General features: G+C 40.3%; 1 protein-coding gene across 3 annotated transcripts in view; it reads left to right on the top strand.

Moving 5' to 3' along the window:
* ARHGEF28 (Rho guanine nucleotide exchange factor 28) overlaps positions 1-19,928 on the top strand; it is a 285,499-nt gene that overhangs the window by 110,658 nt on the left and 154,913 nt on the right. For all 3 annotated transcript variants that reach the window (XM_077759946.1, XM_077759948.1, XM_077759947.1), the window contains exons 5-6: positions 16,546-16,729; positions 19,398-19,578. In XM_077759946.1, the coding sequence (XP_077616072.1) occupies positions 16,546-16,729; positions 19,398-19,578 (365 nt within the window). The remainder of the gene's footprint in view (positions 1-16,545; positions 16,730-19,397; positions 19,579-19,928) is intronic.

Raw genomic sequence — 19,928 nt, 5'->3', positions numbered from 1 at the left:
TAATTCATATATATATATATATATATATACACATATATATATATGTATATATATATATATGAAAAAATGTATATGTTTTCTGGCTAAGGAACTTTATTCATAGATGTATATGTGTATGCATATATACACAAACCTGTTCCTATACATTCATACATATACATGTAAATTCACATATACATGTATATACATATATATTCATTGGTGTATATATGTGTTTTCTGGCTAAGGAACTTCATTTTCTTAAGCCTCCTGGCTTTTTAAAAAAAACTCTCATATTGGAGGGTATTTTACTTTTTGGAAGGCAGGTTGGTTTTGGCAAAGGCATAAAGTTCTCATAATTTCTCACCAGTCACTACACTCGGGCACAAGTAAAGCACATGAATAACTTAAACTAAGAGCCGTCAAAATGGGATTCACATTACCCACATGCTATCTTTTCATCCAAAAATTTAGTAATGGATTAAGATTTCCTAACCTTTCATCTGTGGATTGGCAATAGTACATGCAAACAATTTTCTCTGTTGGGGGTGGGTGGGTGTATGTATACGCGGTCATTTTGCTGAGATATGTAATAAATTAAGTTGGGCACACAGTAGGCTAATCACCAAGTTTTCAAGGGTTCCCTTACAGCCATTTTTATTGCTGTTTGGAAATGTATTCATGTTCTCTAAGCTTCCCTTGGTCACAATCTTTGGCTTATCCCTATCTTTATAGTAGACAGATGTATGTCACCAAGAGTTTCTTTCCTTTGCATGGTGAGGTATAGACGGGAGAACAATTCTAGTGTCCTAAAGAACCTGTGTTTGGGAGCTGGGTTCAGATCCTGACCCTGTTGCTTCCTGGCTATGAGGCATTTTGGGCAAGTTACTTCAGCTCTAATGACATATAGTTTAATTTCTAAAATGAAGCATTATAGTACTCACCTCATTGGCTTGTTATAACGATTAAATTAGATAATGTATAGTGAATCTTCTCCAACAGTGTCTGACTATACTACATTCTCAGATTCTCAGTAGAATATGATTTTCACAGGTGTATGTGAACGGATTTCCATATATAGAATATATTGTTTGTACAGATGTAGAACGCAAATTATACTTGGTCTGGACAAATGGGTCTACAAAGGATAAAATACTGGTATTGTAAACATTTCCTTAAAAATTTCTAGGAACTTTTCTTGACTTTCTCTCGGAATGGTTTACAGTGCTTGAGATAACATTGCCTGCAGCCTAGACTTAGAAGGGGACTTGTCTACGACATCACTGTTCAGGGATGGGGTTAATGGCCCTTTTTCTTTTGGCTCCTCTGAGTGGATGAATTCTCCTACCCTGTCTTCAAGTTCAAGTTCACTGATCCCCCTTCTTCCATTTGATCTTGTCTGTTGTTGAATGTTCAATCTTTTTTAAAGTAGGTTCCACAGCAGCATGGAGCCCAAAGCAGGGGTTGAACTCACAACCCTGAGATCAAGACCTGAGTCAAGATCAAGAGTCAAACACTTAACAAACTGAGCCACCCAGGTCCCCCTGCTGTTGAATCTTGTTACTGAATTTTCATTACATTCATTGTATTCTGGAGCTCTGTGAGTTCTGATTGGTACTTGTTTGTATTTTCTATTTTGTTTTTGTTGTTGAAATGATCACATTGTTCACATGTTGCTCTCCTAAACTTGGAGAGGATCGTTTTGACCATTATTTTGAACTCTCTGTTGGATAAATCACTTCATTCCATTAAGGTTGGTTTCTGGGAATTTATCTTGTTATCTTGTTTATTGTTTTGTTTGGAACCTATTCTCCTGTTTCTTCATTTTCTTTGACTCCCTTAAATGAATCAGACACCTCTCCCAGCCTTGACACACGGGTCTCTTGGAGATGAACCTTGTTCATCAGCCTAGCCCAAGTGCCTGGTTGCCTCTCAGACTTTAGTGATTGCCCAGGCTGCTATCTTTGTTCTTAGTGGCTCCCGAGAGTTGAAGGTGTGCTTAGGCCCATCAGTATCCTGAAGGGGGGGCTCCCAGTCACCACCTGGATGCAGGCTGATTAGAAAGCTGACGCTTAGACACAGGTTGGTAGAATATGCAGTCAGATGCTTTGCAGGGAAAGAATGGCAGGTGGGCATTTTTTGTTGGCTCTCTCTGAGCTGAGCCCTGAGGGAATAGTTGCAGCTAGTGCTTCTGTGTGAACCCATTAATATCTAATTCTTTTTCCAGTGCCATCCTCTGGGACTCATGAATGCAAGCCACATTGGCTGTGAAAGCTAGGCAGTCTGGGGAGCTGTCCCTCGGGGGACAGCTGTAAAACCTGGGGTGCCAGATGTGTGTACAAGTTGGTTCCAGAGAGATGCTGGTGACCTGGCTTTATTTTTGGAATGAACCAAAGCAAGAATGTGCAGGAAATTGCCCATTGACTCCTGTGAGGCCCAGGGAGGATCACAGTCAGCTCCTAGATGCATGCTAATTAGAAAGTGGACCCTTCCATAGCAGTTTATAAAGTATGCAGTCACATTCCTTCCAGGGAAAGACTGGGAGATGTGTTTTATGCCTCCTTCCTCTATGCTGAGCCCTGTGGGGGTAGTCTTGGTGAATGTCTGTTAAGTGTGTCTTTGTTTGCTATAGTCCTGTAGGACTCATGGGTGCAAGCTTCATTGGCTTTCACAGCTAGCTGAAGTCCTGAAAAGTTGGGGTGATCCAAACCTTCCATTCCTTAGGAGGAAGCGGGGAGTTGGGGTTCCCTCCTGGTTGTTGTATTGTGCTTTGCCAGAGCTAGAACTCATGGTGTGTGTGTCTCAGCCTTTTGTACCTGTTCTGATGTGGGTGTTTTCTCATGCACCCTGTGCATAAGAGTCACTCAATTAGTTCTTAAATTCCTCTCAGGGAATTACCGAGAGACCAAATTACATTTGGTTCTTCCATTGAAGGAGGGGTGTCCTGTGTCAACAGCTTGGTCCCTCATTTTCAATTCAGTTGAGTTTTAATCTGAGCAGTTTAGAATCTTTTACATACTCAATACATCTTTTCCTAATGTATCTATTTTATTAGTGTTGCCTGTCTTCAATGTAGAAAAATAAAAACTGAGAAACTGTGGCATAAGGCCTACTGAAGTTTATTGTGTGTTAAGGGATAGTGGCATCATTGAAAACAACTCTTTTTTCCTAGTAATTAATTTTCCTACCACTTACCCAGAAACTATTTAAAACTTCACCATTTGCACTTAAAAATTCTTGGGGTTTCTTTATTTATGCTTTTTTGCCAGCTAAATGGATGTGCTGAATGGGTGTTAATTGATTTCTGTTATGACTGTTTTAGAAGAAACTGATGGAAGCCTTACTGGGAAGCATTACTGTATTTCTTTGCTTTTTGCATCTTGTAATCCCTCTTTTTTTTTTTTTTTTTTCCCTTTTTAATCACTGAGCATTATCAGGAAGGCTGAGCTCCTAGAGAAGGGCCAGTCTGAGCAGGGTGTTGTGTCTTGTAAGGAAAAGCGGAGATTTTTCTTGGCCCTGCTTCTTACCTGTCAGTACTCACAGTGCACCTTTATCATATGTTCTAGGAAAGGAAATGTCCCTCATTTTATTTAATTTCGTGCCATAAATAAATTGGCTTTCTATTTCATAAAATCAAACCCAGTTCTCTCTGTGAAATAGCTTTCATGATAAAAGCCTTTGCAGGATCTCAGGACTCTATATTTGCAGTAAAACTTGGAGGATAGTCATATATCCAATAAGATGGTACAACTGATGTGTTTTTTTGTTTTGGGTATTTTGCTCGGTGAGTTTTCTTGTTGCTGTTTTTTGTTTGTTTTCTTCTGTTTTGGACCGAGAGCTTTTCTCAGATAAAATACTTTGTTTCTTTCCGGTGGTGAGCTAGTCTTCCCTTCGTGCTCAACCATGTTACTTCACTCGTGTTCCCAGAAGCCTGACATGCCTGGAAAGCACCAGCCTTGCCACCTCTAGTGAGAAGGCTCCCATTTGAGTAAAGAGCCCAAAGGGACTAGAAATACCGTCTCGGAGGACTGATGTCATTGCCTTTAGGAACGTAATAGCTCCTATCCCAACTTATGGAATAAGTAAATGCTGTCCTGCGTAAGCTTTCTGATACAAGAAAAATAAGCCCACTTACATTAAAAACAAACTCCTATAGAGTTTCTCTCTCTCTCAGCATATATTTACATTTATAAACCAACATGTATGGGCACCTTGGGTGACTCCGTCCGTTGAGCATCTGACTTTGGCTCAGATCATGATCTCATGGTTCATGGGTTCGAGGCCCGCATCAGGCTCTGTGCTGACAGGTCAGAGCCTGCAGCCTCCTTCGGATTCTGCATCTCTTTCTCTCTCTGCCCCTCCCCTGCTCATGCTGTCTCTTTATCTCACAGATAAACATTAAAAATAAATAAATAAATAAATAAATAAATAAATAAATAAACCAATACATATAGGGGCGCCTGGCTGCCTTGGTCGGTGGAGCATGTGACTCTTGATCTGAGGGTTGTGAGTTTGAGCCCCGCATTGGGAGTGTGGTGATCACTTAAAATTAAAATCTTTAAATAAAGTAGAAAAACCAATACGTAGCAACGATTTTCAGCTTCAAGACCTTATCTGCTACAGTAAATTATTAGGAAAGTCAATTTGGACTTTTTCTAGGTAAAGTAATTCATATGTTCAAAGGTCTCATGGGTACAAATTTTTAGTTATGGAAAAGATGTAACTATTATTCCAATTATGAAAACATAAAAAAATTTTTTCCAACTTCATTGAGATATAGTTGACATATAACACTGGATAAGTTCAGGGTATACAGTGTGTTCATTGGTGCATTTATGTACTGCAAAATGATTACCGCTATAGCATTACGTAACAACGGCATCCATTACATAATTACCATTTCCTTTTTGTGGTGGGAACATTTAAGAAAAGTGATACCGTGAATTCAGCCTGCAGGGCACACATTGCATAATTAAAAAAAAATTTTATTGTTTATTTTCTAGAGACAGAGTGTGACCAGGGGAGGGGCAGAGAGAGAGGGAGACACAGAATCCCAAGCAAGCTCCAGGCTCTGAGCTGCCTGCACAAAACCTGTTGTGGGGCTCGAACCCACAAACTGTGAGGCTATGATCTGAGCTGAAGTTGGACACTCAACTGACTGAGCCACTTAGGCTCCCCACACTGTATAATTTTTATTTTATTTTATTATTAAAAAAATTTTTTTTTATAGTTTTTATTTTTGAAACAGAGACAGAGCATGAGTGGGGGAGGGACAGAGAGCGAGGGAGACACAGAATCTGAAACAGGCTCCAGGCTCTGAGCTGCCTGCACAAAACCTGTTGTGGGGCTCGAACCCACAAACTGTGAGGTTATGATCTGAGCTGAAGTTGGATGCTTAACTGACTGAGCTACCCAGGCACCCCTATAATTTTTAATTAAAAAAAGAAAATTCTGTCTGTTACATTCTATCAAGTTTAAAGATTAAACTTTACTCTTGCCTTTTAAGTTGATTCTATGAATGGAAGAAAGTTTTAGGGAGAGCCAACCGAGTCTCTGAAACTTTTCTGCAGGGCTGTCTTGGACCTAAACACAACTGCTATTTAGGGAACCAGCTTCTCTTTCTGGAGCTGTCCCCAAAAAAGTAATGGGTGGAACTAGTAGGATCCATTGAAAGCAGCTTAGATAATTTATTTATTTAATTAGTGATTTCAAAGATGAGAAACTTTGAGAATCCACTAATTAAAGAAATCTATTAGTTGCAGAGTATATGTCGGAAGCGTAAGTCTAAGTAGTATCAGTCTGTGTAAAAACGAATCACATTGTAGTTAATACTGACTTAAAGGAAAAGTAGAAGCCTTGTCAGGGACTGTAAGTTTTATGGAGAGCTCATGCTCTTACCAAGAAGGGTGGTTGGTGTTATGTTCTGTTTTGTTAATAGGATCTTTGTAAATCAGTTCCCCTTGAAGGAGAATCTTTGTTTTTCTACACATGATGACTAAGGCGGGGAAAGGGAAAAGAAATGCAGAAGGCCAAGAGAACTTTGGAAGGAAGTTTATAAAGGCGGGGGTCATTCAGCAATTGTTAAAGCGTGTCTTGATTGTTTACTGTTACTTTAAGGGGTTTAAAGAGCAAATAAAAACAAAGAGTTTTATTTTTAGGCAAAGCCATTAATTGGGAATTAAAGGTTCTTACCTAAAGACTCAAGGAGAACTGTCACTTTTCTGTGAAATCTACATTGTGCTTCAAGCCACAGACCCAGAATCCTCACCTTCTTTCTAGGCAAGAGCAGAAGGAAATGTGTGGGCCAGTAATGTTTGACAAAGGAAAATATCTGTTGACCTTTCTTTGAATAGAGGAAAGAGAACTGTAACCAGTAAGAAGCAAGATTTCTTTAACACTTGAAGTAGAGCTTGGCTGGTGTTTTTATCCTTGAGTACAATTTGCTGGCTGTAGAAATACAAAAAAATAGAGCAAGGCTCAGGAGCATCACCCTGTTGGTTGGCTTTGACTTGTATTCTAGGTCTTACTAGCCAGGAGATGGCATGTCGAACTTGAAGATTGACTGTGACAGGTCAGCTCTGTTTTTGAGCCCCAAAGCTTTGTACTGGACAGCAAGTTTGAAATAACATCAGCTGGTGTCCTATCAGTGGATAGGAAACCCATAAAGGACAGATTTATTACAAAACACAGGTTTTCAGTTCAAACAAGATTGAAGAGTTTAGAAATTAATGCATGACGGGTATCCACTAACTCTGAGGTTTTTAAATGTTTTTCTTGGAAATCTTGACATTTTTCAAATAGTTATGTACACACTCAATATTACTTTCTAACCTTGTGTTACTTCTGATAGTATCTCATGGAACAAACATCTCCACACTTCCTTTTCTGACATTTTAAGCTTGAATTCTATTCCTTCAGTTGCTAAGGTAACCTGCATGAGTGCTAGTGGTGGAGAGAATTTTTTTTAGAATAGGTTCCATGTTAAGTTGGTAAAAGTGTTACACATTACTTAAGTTGTGAATACAAATATGCATCATTTGTGAAGTTTTAAATAATTATTTTTAAGATTTTATGTTTAAGTAATCTTTATACCCATTGTAGGGCTTGAACTCAAAACCCTGAGATCAAGAGTTGCATGCTCTACTGGCTGAGCCAGCCAGGCACCCCTGAAGTTTTAAATCTTTAAGAATGTTTTCTATGTCTTCCATCCCTTTTTTTAGCCTTTCATTTTTAAGGAATGGGTTTTCTGGCAGTAAAGAATTTAATATGAAATTGAACGCTGAAGGAAAAGGAACCCATCATCCAGTAATCTGAATTTATTTTTCAGTTAAAGTCTTATTAGGCACATTTTCTGTTTAAGATATTCTCTTTTAAAGATGAGAAGGCAGCTGAAAGTTTCCCTTAAAAAATAAGCTTCCTACTTTTATCTGGCATTAATGGCCCTTAGACTGCAATTGAGAATTACATATTCGTTCTCACATCGGGGACAGAGCAGAGGGTTGTATTCAGGCTACGTTCTCCCTCCCTCATAACTGTCACGGAAAAATAATATTAAGTGGAAGCTCTTATTTTTTTCAAACGCCCTACCCTAACATGCCTCCTAAAGAACTTAGGACAGTGGAAGGATTTGGGATTTACCTCTGGGTGGTCATATCCCATCCCTGCTTCTCTCATCTGGAAACCCTTCAAACAGCAGGATACATATGACTGTTTTTGATTGCACTCAGGGGACTAACCGATTGAATTTGAAAATGACAGTATTCAAGGATTCTGCTAATACTCAAGGAGAGAAACATACGATTTTTGCTTTTTTTCCCTAGATTTCTTTAAGAGGATTTGAATGCTAGCAGCTGTCCTTGTATTACTTTATTTTTTTAAAAAAATGGCTTTAAAACTACCAAGCCTTGCAGATATAAAGGCTGATGGTTGAAGAGATAGGTGGGACAGACTTGGAAAGAAGGTGGGCAGTGAGGCACAAGTAAGGAGATGTTCTTAGGGACATGACCAACCTGTGTCCTTTGGCAGTGACCTGTTCCTTGTGGTCCCAGTGAACTTTAAAAGGCCTTGTCTTGACTCTTTAAAATGTGTGCCTTTATGTGATCATGAGGCTATATAGTAGAACCCCCTCCCCCCAGATCTTTTGTAATTCTGTCCTGGGTTTTAGTTCATAGTGATGCTGCCATACTTGTTTTTCTGCCCTACATTGGTAGTCTACTTTAATTTGTAGACCTGTAATGAGACGGTGGTGTGTGTGTGTGTGTGTGTGTGTGTGTGTGTGTGTGTTGACCTATCTGGCCAGCATGTGCAGAGTTGGATATGAGCCTGCGCTCTTANAGACGGTGGTGTGTGTGTGTGTGTGTGTGTGTGTGTGTGTTGACCTATCTGGCCAGCATGTGCAGAGCTGGGGGTTGATGTGGCTTAGTTCTTGATGCTTGCTTTCCTTACTCTCGCTTTGTTGACTTAAGCTCCATCTTCACCGCCCTTCTTGTTTTTGCCATCTTTTACATAATCATTTCTTTGCCATTAAGAATTTGAGTTTTGGAGGTAGGAAAGCCTGGGTTCAAATCCCTGGTGCTCCATTTAGTATCTGAATGAGCTTGGACAACTGCATGATGGTGTCACACCTCAGTTTTTGCTTCTATTAAATGGAGAAAATAATAGGCCTTACCTTGTGCCGTGGCTATCAGGATCAAATAAGATAACATATCTAAGTCGCATAATAAATGTTAGATGGAAACAAGGAATGTAACGTTCTTAGAGTCGCTGGAACTAACAAGCCTGAAATAAAAAAGGTGGTTGTGCTGGTTCGTTCCTTTGCTTTCATTCATATGTAACAGCTGCTCATGTGGACTTCCACTGAGCTTTTTCGATCTCCCCACCCTCAACCTCATCCCAGGTAGGGAGCACCTTAAACACTGATTTGTTACCTGATTTATCCCATCTAACTTCCTCTTCTCTGTCACCAGAATATCCCTTGCTGAGTGTGCCCCTCATGCTGAAAGATGGGATGAGGTCTCCCCACTGGTGCTGTGCCTCATAACCATGGAGTTAACTATCTCACTCTAGCCCCGTGCACTCGGGGCTCTGGCTTCCAGTCCGGGTGAGGGCAGTGAGTGGGCCCTGCCCAGCTCTAGATGAGAGCTTGCTAGGTTGTGCTTCCATTCACACTCCCAGTGCAGATTTCAAAAGGCCATTGCCAAGATTTGATGAATCTACAGTTTTTTTCTGCTTGTCAATAATAAAGTTAGATGGTAATGTATTTTCCTTTGTCTCTCAAACAGAACAGGGTTCTTGGAGGGGCAATTTGGAGGGGTGCTTGGCAGTTCCACAGGCTCCCCTGTGGTGCGAGGGGAAAGAATGCTCAGTGCGTAGTAAGCTCTCAGCAAATGTCAAATGAATAACTAAATGGAGAACACAAGAGCTTGCAGAAATATTAACAAATGATTAAAAAAACTCTAGTGCACAGTCAGGAAAGGAGATAGGACATAATTGTCGCTTATGGTCCCTAATGACTGCCTGCTGCCCAAGGTGTGGGGCTCTAGCACATTTGTCTTAATGGCACATCTGGTGTCCTACATAGATGCAATTACAGTGCCCTCCTAAGCAGATGGCTGGTTCTCTTAAATTATGCTTTTAAATTATAACCAGAGGAAAATTGTTGTGCAGTATATCGTGTCTCTCTTTAGTGACACTTGTACTTTTTGTATGCAGAAGAGCAGATAAATGTATACTACTGGTAAGTCCCCCAGTACTGGCTTTCATAGTTATTGAGAACCCCGTCTCATGTGGTATTTTCATTACATGACCCTGACCATCCTGCATAGTAGGCTGGAAAGGAAACACTTCGCTTCTTCAGATCAAGCAACTTAAAAAAACTTGAAAATTAAGTGACCTTTCCAGAGCTATATCTCTCTGTGTTTAAATCCAGATTTTTCAATTCTTTGGTCCATTTACCTTTGTGCTATACGCTGTTGTGTCTGGATTCTTAACACAGAATATCGATGCCCACGTTGTATGCTTCAGTCTGGACATGTCCCCAGAGAGTGAAGGCCAGAAATTGGATGGCCATCTCTGAGTTCTGATAAGGACTTTTTAATGTTTCAGCTGTTTTAGTACTAGTTCCACAAGGTAAAATAAAATGTTAACCAACCTTTGTTGTGAGTTAAAAAAAAGTCTTGTGTTATTCATAAACTTATAGTGTTGAATACATTTCAGTGACTCCACTCACGAGTTATGAAATGTTAGTCCTACAAAGTAGAAGTAGTTCTGAATTTAAATTGTATTTAAAAATATTTGCTTCTAGATTATTGTCCCTGTCACATTTATCTTTAATATTTTGCTTACAGTGTTTAAGGATATATCTTGTTTTGGTAGCAAGTATCATAGAATAAAAATAACTTGGGACAGTTACAAACTTGTTTCTGTTATTGGTGAAATGTTTTGGATAATAGACCATTTTTAAATTTATTTTTTATTACAAATTTTTTTTACATTTATTTAATTTCGGGAGACAGAGAACAGGAACAGGGGAGGGGTAGAGAGAAGGAGACACAGAATCTGAAGTAGGCTCCAGGCTCTGAGCTGTCAGCACAGACCCGACATGGGGCTCAAACCCACGAACTGCGAGATCATGACCTGAGCCAAATTCGGATGCTTAACTAACTGAGCCACCCAAGTGCCCCAAAATTTATTTCTTAATTTTAAATTCTCATTAACATACAGTATAGTCTTGACTTCAGGAGTACAACCCAGTAATTCAACTCTTACATTTGACACCCAGCGCTTATCCTGAAAAGTGCCCTCTTTAATAAAAGTGCCTTCCTTAATGCCTGTCACCCATTCAGCCCTCCTCCCCCACCCATCAACCCTCAGTTTGTTCTGTGTATCTAAGAGTCTCTTATGGTTTGCCTCCCTCTCTGTTTTTATCTTATTTTTCCTTCCCTTCCCCTGTGTTTATCAGTAAAGTTTCTCCAATTCCATATATGAGTGAAGTCCTATGATACCTGTCTTTTTCCAACTTATTTTGCTTTAGCTAATAGATCTTAAGAGATGATTGAGAAAAGAGTGGTGTAAAAAGAAAGCAGAGATTGGCATTTTGTTAACCACTTACTCACTGAAAGTAGCAGATCGTAACGCTGATGTTGCATTAGCATTGCTTTGGAATCTTGAGAAAAAAGTTAATGCGTGGGTCCTGTCACCAGAAATTCTGTTTTAATTGTCCTGGGGAGAGTCTTAAACACAGCTCTCTGCATGTGTGGGGAGAGACATTGGACCCCGGAAGAAGCAAAGTCCCATTCATGGTCCCCTCTGTCTCCCAGAGAGGCAATGCTGACTTGTACAGTGATCCTTTCCTTGCTTTTCCTTGAAGTTCTGCTACCTACGTATTCCTAAAACGTACACCTTAGTTTTCGCTTTTTAAAATCTTATTAATTGAAACATGTTGCATTTTTCTTCTGTGACTTTCCCCTAACATTGTGTTTCTTAGTTTTTTTTCTCTTTCATTTTTGTTTTTAATTGCGAGAGAGAGAGAACACGCAAAGGGGGAGAGGGGCAGAGAGAGAGATTCCTAAGGAGGCTCTGTGCTCAGGGTGGAGCCTGTCATGGGGCTTGACCTCAGGACCCTGGGATCATGACCTGAGCTGAAACCAAGAGCCAGCTCCTCAACCAACTAAGCCACCCAGGCGCCCCTATATTTCTTAGTTTTTTTCTATATTAACCTAATTTTTCAGTTGTTAGGGTACTAGTGTGATTATATTACAGTTTAATCTATTGTTGATGGACATTGAAATCACTTCAGTTTTTGGCAGTTTTACATCTTCATGTGTGTTGCTCATGTGTATAAACCGTAGTCCTCAGTGGGGTTGATTATGTTGGAGTGGAGTTGCTCAGTCAGATACAACATAAGCTTCGGTAGATTTAATAGATGATGCTAGTGTGTTTTCCAAAGTGGTTATGCCAATTTACATTTCCCATAGCAGTGACTGTGAATTCCTGAGGGCTTGATCATTTATTTTTCAGTCTTGCAACGTGACCTTTCTGCTAATGTAAAGGCATAGATGGGAAGCTATAATGGTCCCATATTTGGACTGAACAGTATGCAAAGTCACTCTCCTTTAGGATCAGACACACTGTCTCTGCTCCTCTGCTCACGCTGTCTGGGAGGTCCCTTGATGTGTCCTGGATTTCATGGATGCTGATCCCTGGTCAGTCAGGACGAGGGTGAATGCTCTCAGGACCTTGTGCCTTTGATCTGACAGCCTCATTTTCCAGGCAGAGAAACTGAGGTATGACAGAGCCGAAGTCTTGAGCTTTGCACCTCCTTCCTGGTCTAGTGCAGATCCCTTCATGCCGGGATGGGAAATGCTGGCTGAATGTCACAGCCTGCTCACTTCTTGTTTTGTGTCTGGGTGATCTTGCTCCCGGGATGTGACAGGTCATACCTTCTACTGTTTGCCATTAGAACAATTACTAGGAATTCTGTTTTAGAAACATTAGTTCACATAACTCCTGGCACCAGCCAAACAGGAAGAGGCCTATTTATTTGGTTAAAAAGACATTTTAAACACCCTCCTCCCCACGTCTGCCAAATTGTATAACCTCTTTTCACAGCTTGTTTTCCTGACCGCTGTTAAGAATCTGAAACTCTGTAACAAGCAGAATTATTTATATATGTCACAGTGGTTCCTATTTCAGGCTGTTTGCCTGATTCTGGGCCTGGAACTTGCATACTGAATGAGAAACCTCTCCCTCAAAACATTTTGGTCAGCTTCTTATTTGTTTTCTTCAAAGATCCGAAGATCCTCTCTTCCCCTGCCTTCCCGCCTTCCCAGGAAGGGAGGACTTTGGGAGGGAGGGAGGGAGGGAGAGAGAGGGAGGGACAGTTTGAGCAGTGAGCAGTTCAGTCCCACAAGTTTGCTGTGTTCTCTTATGAACTAGCTGTGAGCCTGGAGCCTGAGGAAGGAGTAGGGCACAACAGTCCTGGAAAGCGCCCCAGAGGAGGAAACTTTTCCCCACACCCGCACTGTCAGCTTGATTGAATACACTGATCTAATTCCCAGGTTCAAGGGCAGGTGCGTCACTGCCCCCAGGCAGTGTAGAGAGTTGTATTTAAATGATTGACACCATACTTGACTTTATCAACCCTTTTATTTTAAAAGGGAACGTAGGGATACCTAGGTGACTCAGTTGGTTAAGGGGTTAAGCGTTAGACACTTAGTTTAGGCTCAGGTCATAATCTCACAGTTCCTGAGACTGAGCCCCACGGCAGGCCCTGCACTGACTGTGCAGAGCCTGCTTGGGATTCTCTTTCCCTTCTCTCTCTGCTCCTACCCCTGCTCGTGCTCTCTTCTGCTCTCAAAATAAATAAATTAAAAAAGATGTGACTTATTTAAAAAAATAAAAATGAATGCAAAAGGTTTAGATATTCTTTTTTGGTCTTCTTTTTCTTGGAAGAAAATCGTATCCCATAGAACCATGTGATTTTTCTCACCAGGTTTAAGCTGGGATCTAGGACTTAGAAATTCCATCCTAGGATCGCTGGTCATGATGTCATGCTGACATACATGTTCAGGGATGTTCTTGTGCATGCGTGTCGGTTTCATCACCGGATCCTAACCAGTCTCTTCCTCATTTTTAAGAAGGGGGAAAAAAGATGGAAATCTCAACCATGACTTGTTGGGAATCTGTTAAAAAGGAGAACCCTCCTTTCTAATAAAATGAGATTAAAGGTCAAAAACTTAAAGGATAAAATAAACACAAGTTCTTTAATAGCCTTTTGAAGGTATCGAGTGTATTAAACAGATGCCTGGCAGGGACGCACCACTTTGTTGTTAGATGTTTTGACATTTCACTTGTTCTCCCGTGGGACAGGGGGTCTGTGCTGTGTCACACAGGTGATGGAGCAAATGCACGGTGAGGTTGTGCTTTTCACTGCGAGGGCTTATTTACATATTTGAGATAGAAGCCTTTACAGGGGAGCAAAAAATAATATAAAAACAAGGGGGACAAAACCTAAGAGACTCTTAAATACAGAGAACAAACTAAGGGTTGCTGGAGGGCTTGTAGGTGGGGGGATGGGCTAATGGGTAAGGGCATTAAGGAAGACCCTTGTTGGGATGAGCACTGGGTGTTATGCATGGGGGATGAGTTACCAGAATCTACTCCTAAAATCATTCTTGCACTATATGCTAACTAACTTGGATGTAAATTAAAAAAAAAACAAATGGAAAAAATTGAAAAAAATGAATTGGAACTGGAAAAAAAAAAGCATTAAAAAAAAAAGGTCTAGGTAAATAATATAAACCACTAGGGGCGCCTGGGTGGCTCAGTTGGTTGAGTGTCATACTCTTGATCTCAGTTGAGGTCATGATCTCACAGTTCATGAGTTCAAGCCCTGCATTGGGCTCTACACGGGTGGCATAGAGCCTCCTTGGCATTCTGTCTCTCCTCTCTGCCCCTCCCCTGCTTGTGAGAACTCTTTCTCGCTCTCAAAATAAATAACGTTAAGAAAAACCCCACTAAAAATGCAGCCTAAGCCGTTTTCTCCTGGTTTTGTGTAGTGGAGTATTTCCTTCTAATTGTTTGAAAGTCAGGTGGTGTTGGATGCTGGCTCTCCAAGTAGCATCAGTACAGCCTGCAGGGGAAAGAAAGCTGAGTTAACTGCCTACCCTGTTAAGGTAGAACAACACCTCTACGGAGCCTCTTCAAGGGGGAGGGCAGGGTTGCAATGTCATGAGAACTTGGAGTTGGGTTTAATGATGGTCTTCTAAGGCAGAGGAGCGGCGGTAGGCAAGGAAAGGAGTTGGATTAGGACTGGATAAGGATTGTGATATTATAGTTAAAGATTGGTTTCAGGGCTTAAGCTTATTGACATTTTTTTACAGAACGGCTGATAGGTCTTGAAGGGATAATGAACACACAGTCATTTGCCCAGGGAAGAGGCTCCTGGACTAGTCGAGTTATGCTAATGAAGACAATGGAAGAGTAAAATCATGTTCAAGGAGACCGTAAACTGTGTGGGGAAGTAGGTGGTTTTTGTCCTCAGTGTCGAGACTCCATGAGAGTATGTAGTTTTTGTTCACAGATTTTAGTTGTGGTATCAGAGGCAGAACTAAGGATGGTAGCTAGCATGTGCAGTCATATATGAAAAGCTAATTTTCATGGGTACTCCTCAGGGAAAGGGCCCCCCTTGGTCATATTTCGTTCAATAGGCAGATATTTCTAGAGCATATACATGCGCCAGCCACGATACTAGAGTAGAAGACATAGGAGGTCCCTCCCCTTCTGGCCTTTCTCTGCAGCGTGATGCAGTGTGCTCTGGACCTCTTTCCTATTAGAACTGCAGCCAATAACATGACTCAACTTGAGGGTGTATATAATTCAAATTCTTACTGCATGGTTATTCCAACAAATATTGTTAGGATTTTCAGGTTGAGTTTGTAAAGACTAGGATTGTTTCAAGGGGCGTCTTGATGCCTAGGGAGTTCATGGGCCTACTTTTTTTTTAATGTAAGCATATTTACTCTTCTCCATATTTCCAGTGTAATATTTATCACGAGCCATCTGTGTTCCAGGCTCTGGGTATTGCAACAGAAAGAAACATAGGTGTACAAACTGTACAAAGAAGGCAATTTTAGACAAATATCGGAGATTTTAATAGTTGCTCTTCAACTCCCCCAAAACTGGGTGATTTCAGTTTGTCAGATACTATGCTGGGTGTTGAGATNGATTAATTTATTTTTATTTTTATTTTTTTACATTTATTTATTTTTGAGAGACTGAGAGAGATAGAGCACTAATGGGAGAGGGACAGAGAGAAAATGAGACACAAAAAAAAAAAAAAAGCAACAACTTCTCAGCCTATACAATGATACACACAGGAAGCAACCACAATGTAAAGCAGCAAACACTACAGGGAAAACAGTATCAAGACTGATCAAGAGCCCTCTGTCAAGGGGCATGTGAAAGGCACAGGCTGACTTTTTTTAAGCAGATCGTCCGAGTGGTTTTTCCAGCACTGAAATAATCTAACAGATGGGTGAAAGTGCCTCCGTGAAGTTTGGGAAGGATCTTGGTCACAAGTATTCTGGACACAGGAAACCCATTTCTGTCCCAGCTTCTTATCAGGGGCGGAGCAAACTCTCAAAAGTGGGAACGAGGGCTCCTTTACAGGTGGGGCCTCCGAGAGCCTGCCCTATGGAAATAGCAGCATCCCCTTCCTTAAAGGGCACCTTGAAGTGTTTCTAAAGGGTGGTGTGCTCCCAGCACTTGCTTTCCCAGATGACTTTATAGCACATGAGAAAAGTGGCGTGAGTGTGCACTGTAGTGGGCGGAAGCAGCACTGGGCCGCGATGAGCAGTCTGTCTCCAGCACTAACTGGCTGTCTAAATTTGGACAAAATCACTTGGCCTGTCCACTGCTATAAAGTGAGGTCTTTGGATTAGATGCTTTTGATAGTTCCTTTCAGTTCTAACATTCTTACTATGTCTAAATACATGGGCATCTTAGATAAATCCTGTAAGACAAAGTTTGTAAACAGGATCTCATATCCTATGTTTTCCTTTTCAGTGCCTTTATGCAGAGAATCTCTCCTACACCTGGCTGTGAGATGGGGCCTACCCAAGCTCTCTCATTTCCTCTTGTGTCTCCCTGGTGGAGTCCAGGCTTTGGCTTTACCCAACGAAGAAGGTGCCACACCATTAGACTTAGCTTTACATGCCGGAAACGCCAAGCTGGTTGAAGACATCTCAAAGTGAGTTGGCTACTTGATAGACTGATTCTCTCTTGATCTGTTTGTATAAAAAGTGTTCGAGGTATCGTGGAAAAGTTGAAACAACCAAACCACAAGCTACTGTTGGTTTATGTTTTACCATTAGTTCTCATGTGTAAAGTAGAGAGTATGTGAGCAGATAGATATATTTGTTATCAACATTTCATGGGGGCAGTTAGGGGGAAAAGTCTTAAAAGGCTCACAGAGAGTTATAATGAAGAGAAAAGTTGGCAAACACTAGCCTAACCCCCTACTTATCTTTCAGGTTTAAGCTCAAATAGGACTTCTTAAAAAATTTTTTATATAAATAAACAGCATTTTTTTCAGAGATGCCATCTCTGTTAGGGCCTTTTGTGATTAATTTATTTTTATTTTTATTTTTTTACATTTATTTATTTTTGAGAGACTGAGAGAGATAGAGCACTAATGGGAGAGGGACAGAGAGAAAATGAGACACAGACTCTGAAGTAGGCTCCAGGCTCTGAGCTGTCAGCACAGAGCCTGACGCCAGGCTTGAACTCACAAACTGATAGCATGACCTGAGCTGAAGTCAGATGCTTCACTGACTGAGCCACCCAGGTGCCCTATGATTAATTTATAACATGGTAATTAAAATTATTAACAATATTATTTAGAATTTTAACAATATTTTTTTAACAATATTATTTAGAATTTTGTATATGGTCATCATTTATTGCCTAGGTCTCCTTCCTTTATCACTTGAGGGATGAAACTGTTTTCCCACTGTAGTATTTCTGATACGTTTTCAGCATATAATGCTTACTGAAAGAAGATAAATTGTTGAACGAACTGAGCCAGCCAGGCATCCTAAATTTTTGTTAAATCAGTAATAGACAAACTCTAAGATACTGTGTGGTTATTAGGGTTTTAGTGAAATAATGTAAAAGAAATAACAATGTAAAGGAGCTATAAAGTTTACTATGTTGATGATGATATCAACATTGTCATTGAAGGAAGGATGTGTGGTTTCTTATTTACAATCGTTCAGATTGGTGATTATTCTTAAGAAAGGGAGATTCATGTATAATGATTTCCTTGACTTACCAGGTGTTAAAAAATGGGAAAGTGCATTGAAAATTATGAAGTTCTACATAAATATTAAGTATAATCAGAGTATTATTACCTGGTGTATCTTAATGGACTGGTTTTTCTTGTTTGGCTTATGAAACTCAATGTAATTTATGGTTTGATGGTGCATAAATGGATATTCGCATAGAAGTCAGAGCTTTTTGTTTCCTTTTGTCCTATTTTGGTCACATGACCACCAGCCGAGGAAGAAGCCAATCCAAAAGGTGTTGCCCTTTTCTTGGCTCTAACGTGACCCCACTTGCTTGGCTAAAAAGACCAAGGGAGGACTACTTTCTTGGACTTTGTCATTGTGGAGGGTTCAGTGTTAGATCAAAGTCCAGAAGGCTGACTTGACCTTGGGTAGCTCGGTACCTTTCTGCAGTCTCCAGGACCAGAAGATATGATGTGCTTTAAAAGTTGGCATGTCTAACAAATCTGTTCATGAATGGTATTGGGAGTAGACTGTGAGCTAAATCCCGAGTATATGATGAAGCTTCCGTTTTTTAAATTAACAACAGTGTTTTTTGGCTCAGGCTTTAGAGTCCATTTGCTTCAGTGGCATGTTAGCATCGGGAGTTGTTTTTTAGAAGATTCTGGAGGTGCTGTGAGTAATTCATGCCAAGAATTTAGGATCTCTTTTTGCTCCATATGATGGAGATAACATTTATTTCATTGAAAGTATATTCTATTTTTGTGAAGCAAACATTCATTAACAAGATGAGGTCATGTAAGAGGAGGAAAGAGGCATAGAACTAATTCTGTGAAGTGAGGAACCTGGGGGCAATCTGTGGGGACGTGACAACCTGCTGAGGTGAGCTCCTATCCGGAAGCCCTAGCATTTTCCTCCTGAGGCTCCTTTACTGTTGCAATTGCGTGACCTTATGAGCCGTCCAGAATATTATAATACTAACTGTAAAGCCTGTGTGTAACTAATAAATGTACAGCTGTTCTTGGCTAAAACAAAACAGAAAATTAGTTTGTATTCAAGAATTTAGTTTGGGAATATTGTTTCTTTGTTTATGGGTGTTTTCAAGAATAGAACAAGATGAAATTGATGGATTTTTAATTTGCATGATAAAATTATTTATAACAGTGGACCAGTGTGTTATGAATATGTCACTTGTTTGTAACATCCAAACCTCATCGTGCTCCCTGGAGATCATACCTGTTTTTCCACTGTAATCACCTAAGAAGTTGTTGGCTGCCAGCTAATTTGTTCTTTTACACGTGACCCCATTAAAGCAAGAGGCATCTTTTTGAGTTCAAAAGGGAATGGAATATTGAGGTAAAACACTATGTTTAAAAGTCAGTAGTTTGATTAGTTACATGAATATCTTTATGCAGTATATGTGAATAGCTTTTCAGCTGACATCTTCTGCAGGTGGAAGAAGGTAACTTTATTAGGCTCTCTTTACATGGTCTTGCATACTTATTGTCAGTAGATGGCTTGCATGGATCTTTTGGCCAGTTAAATTTGCAATACTGGGGGCAGTGAGGGTACTGGAACCTTGGAGATGATATCTCTGAAACTTCCATTGGGTTTTGATTTGTGACATTTCAGTTTCCAGGGCAGACGTTCCCCGGGCTTTTCCCGAGTGCAGCTCAGCGAAGATGCCTTCCTGCAGTATATTCACTCATCAGAAATGCTGACCTTGACTGTGAACCACACCGCTGAGCATTTGTTGGAGGGAGATATTAAACTCTTCAGGAAATACTTTTGGGACAGAGCCTTTCTCATCCAGGTGTGTGTCCCTTCGTCCTGGTAGGTAATAACTGATACTCCTTGAGAGTACAGACGGCAAATTCATTGCTTTGGGAACAGAGTTTTGGAGGGTAGCTCTTTATCTTCTTCTAATGAAGCTTTGGGGACATGGAATTGGAAACTGTGTTACATTGGTAGGCTGAAGATTTTTGCATAATATTTTGGAGGTAGAAAATAGAAATTTGTGTAAGGATTTATTTTCCAGGAGCCAGCATCCCAAATGTTGGGTTTTAATCATCTAATATTGGATATTTTGTATTCATTTGTTGATTTTACTTCATTCTTTTTTTAATGTTTATTTTGAGAGAGAGAGCATGAGTGGGGTGAGGG

This window comes from Crocuta crocuta, unplaced genomic scaffold, assembly GCF_008692635.1.
Source record: "Crocuta crocuta isolate KB4526 unplaced genomic scaffold, BGI_CrCroc_1.0 scaffold162, whole genome shotgun sequence".
NCBI classification, from domain to species: Eukaryota; Metazoa; Chordata; class Mammalia; order Carnivora; family Hyaenidae; genus Crocuta; species Crocuta crocuta.
The sequence above is the reverse complement of the archived record's forward strand: the minus strand, read 5'-3'. Positions and strand labels throughout refer to the sequence as shown.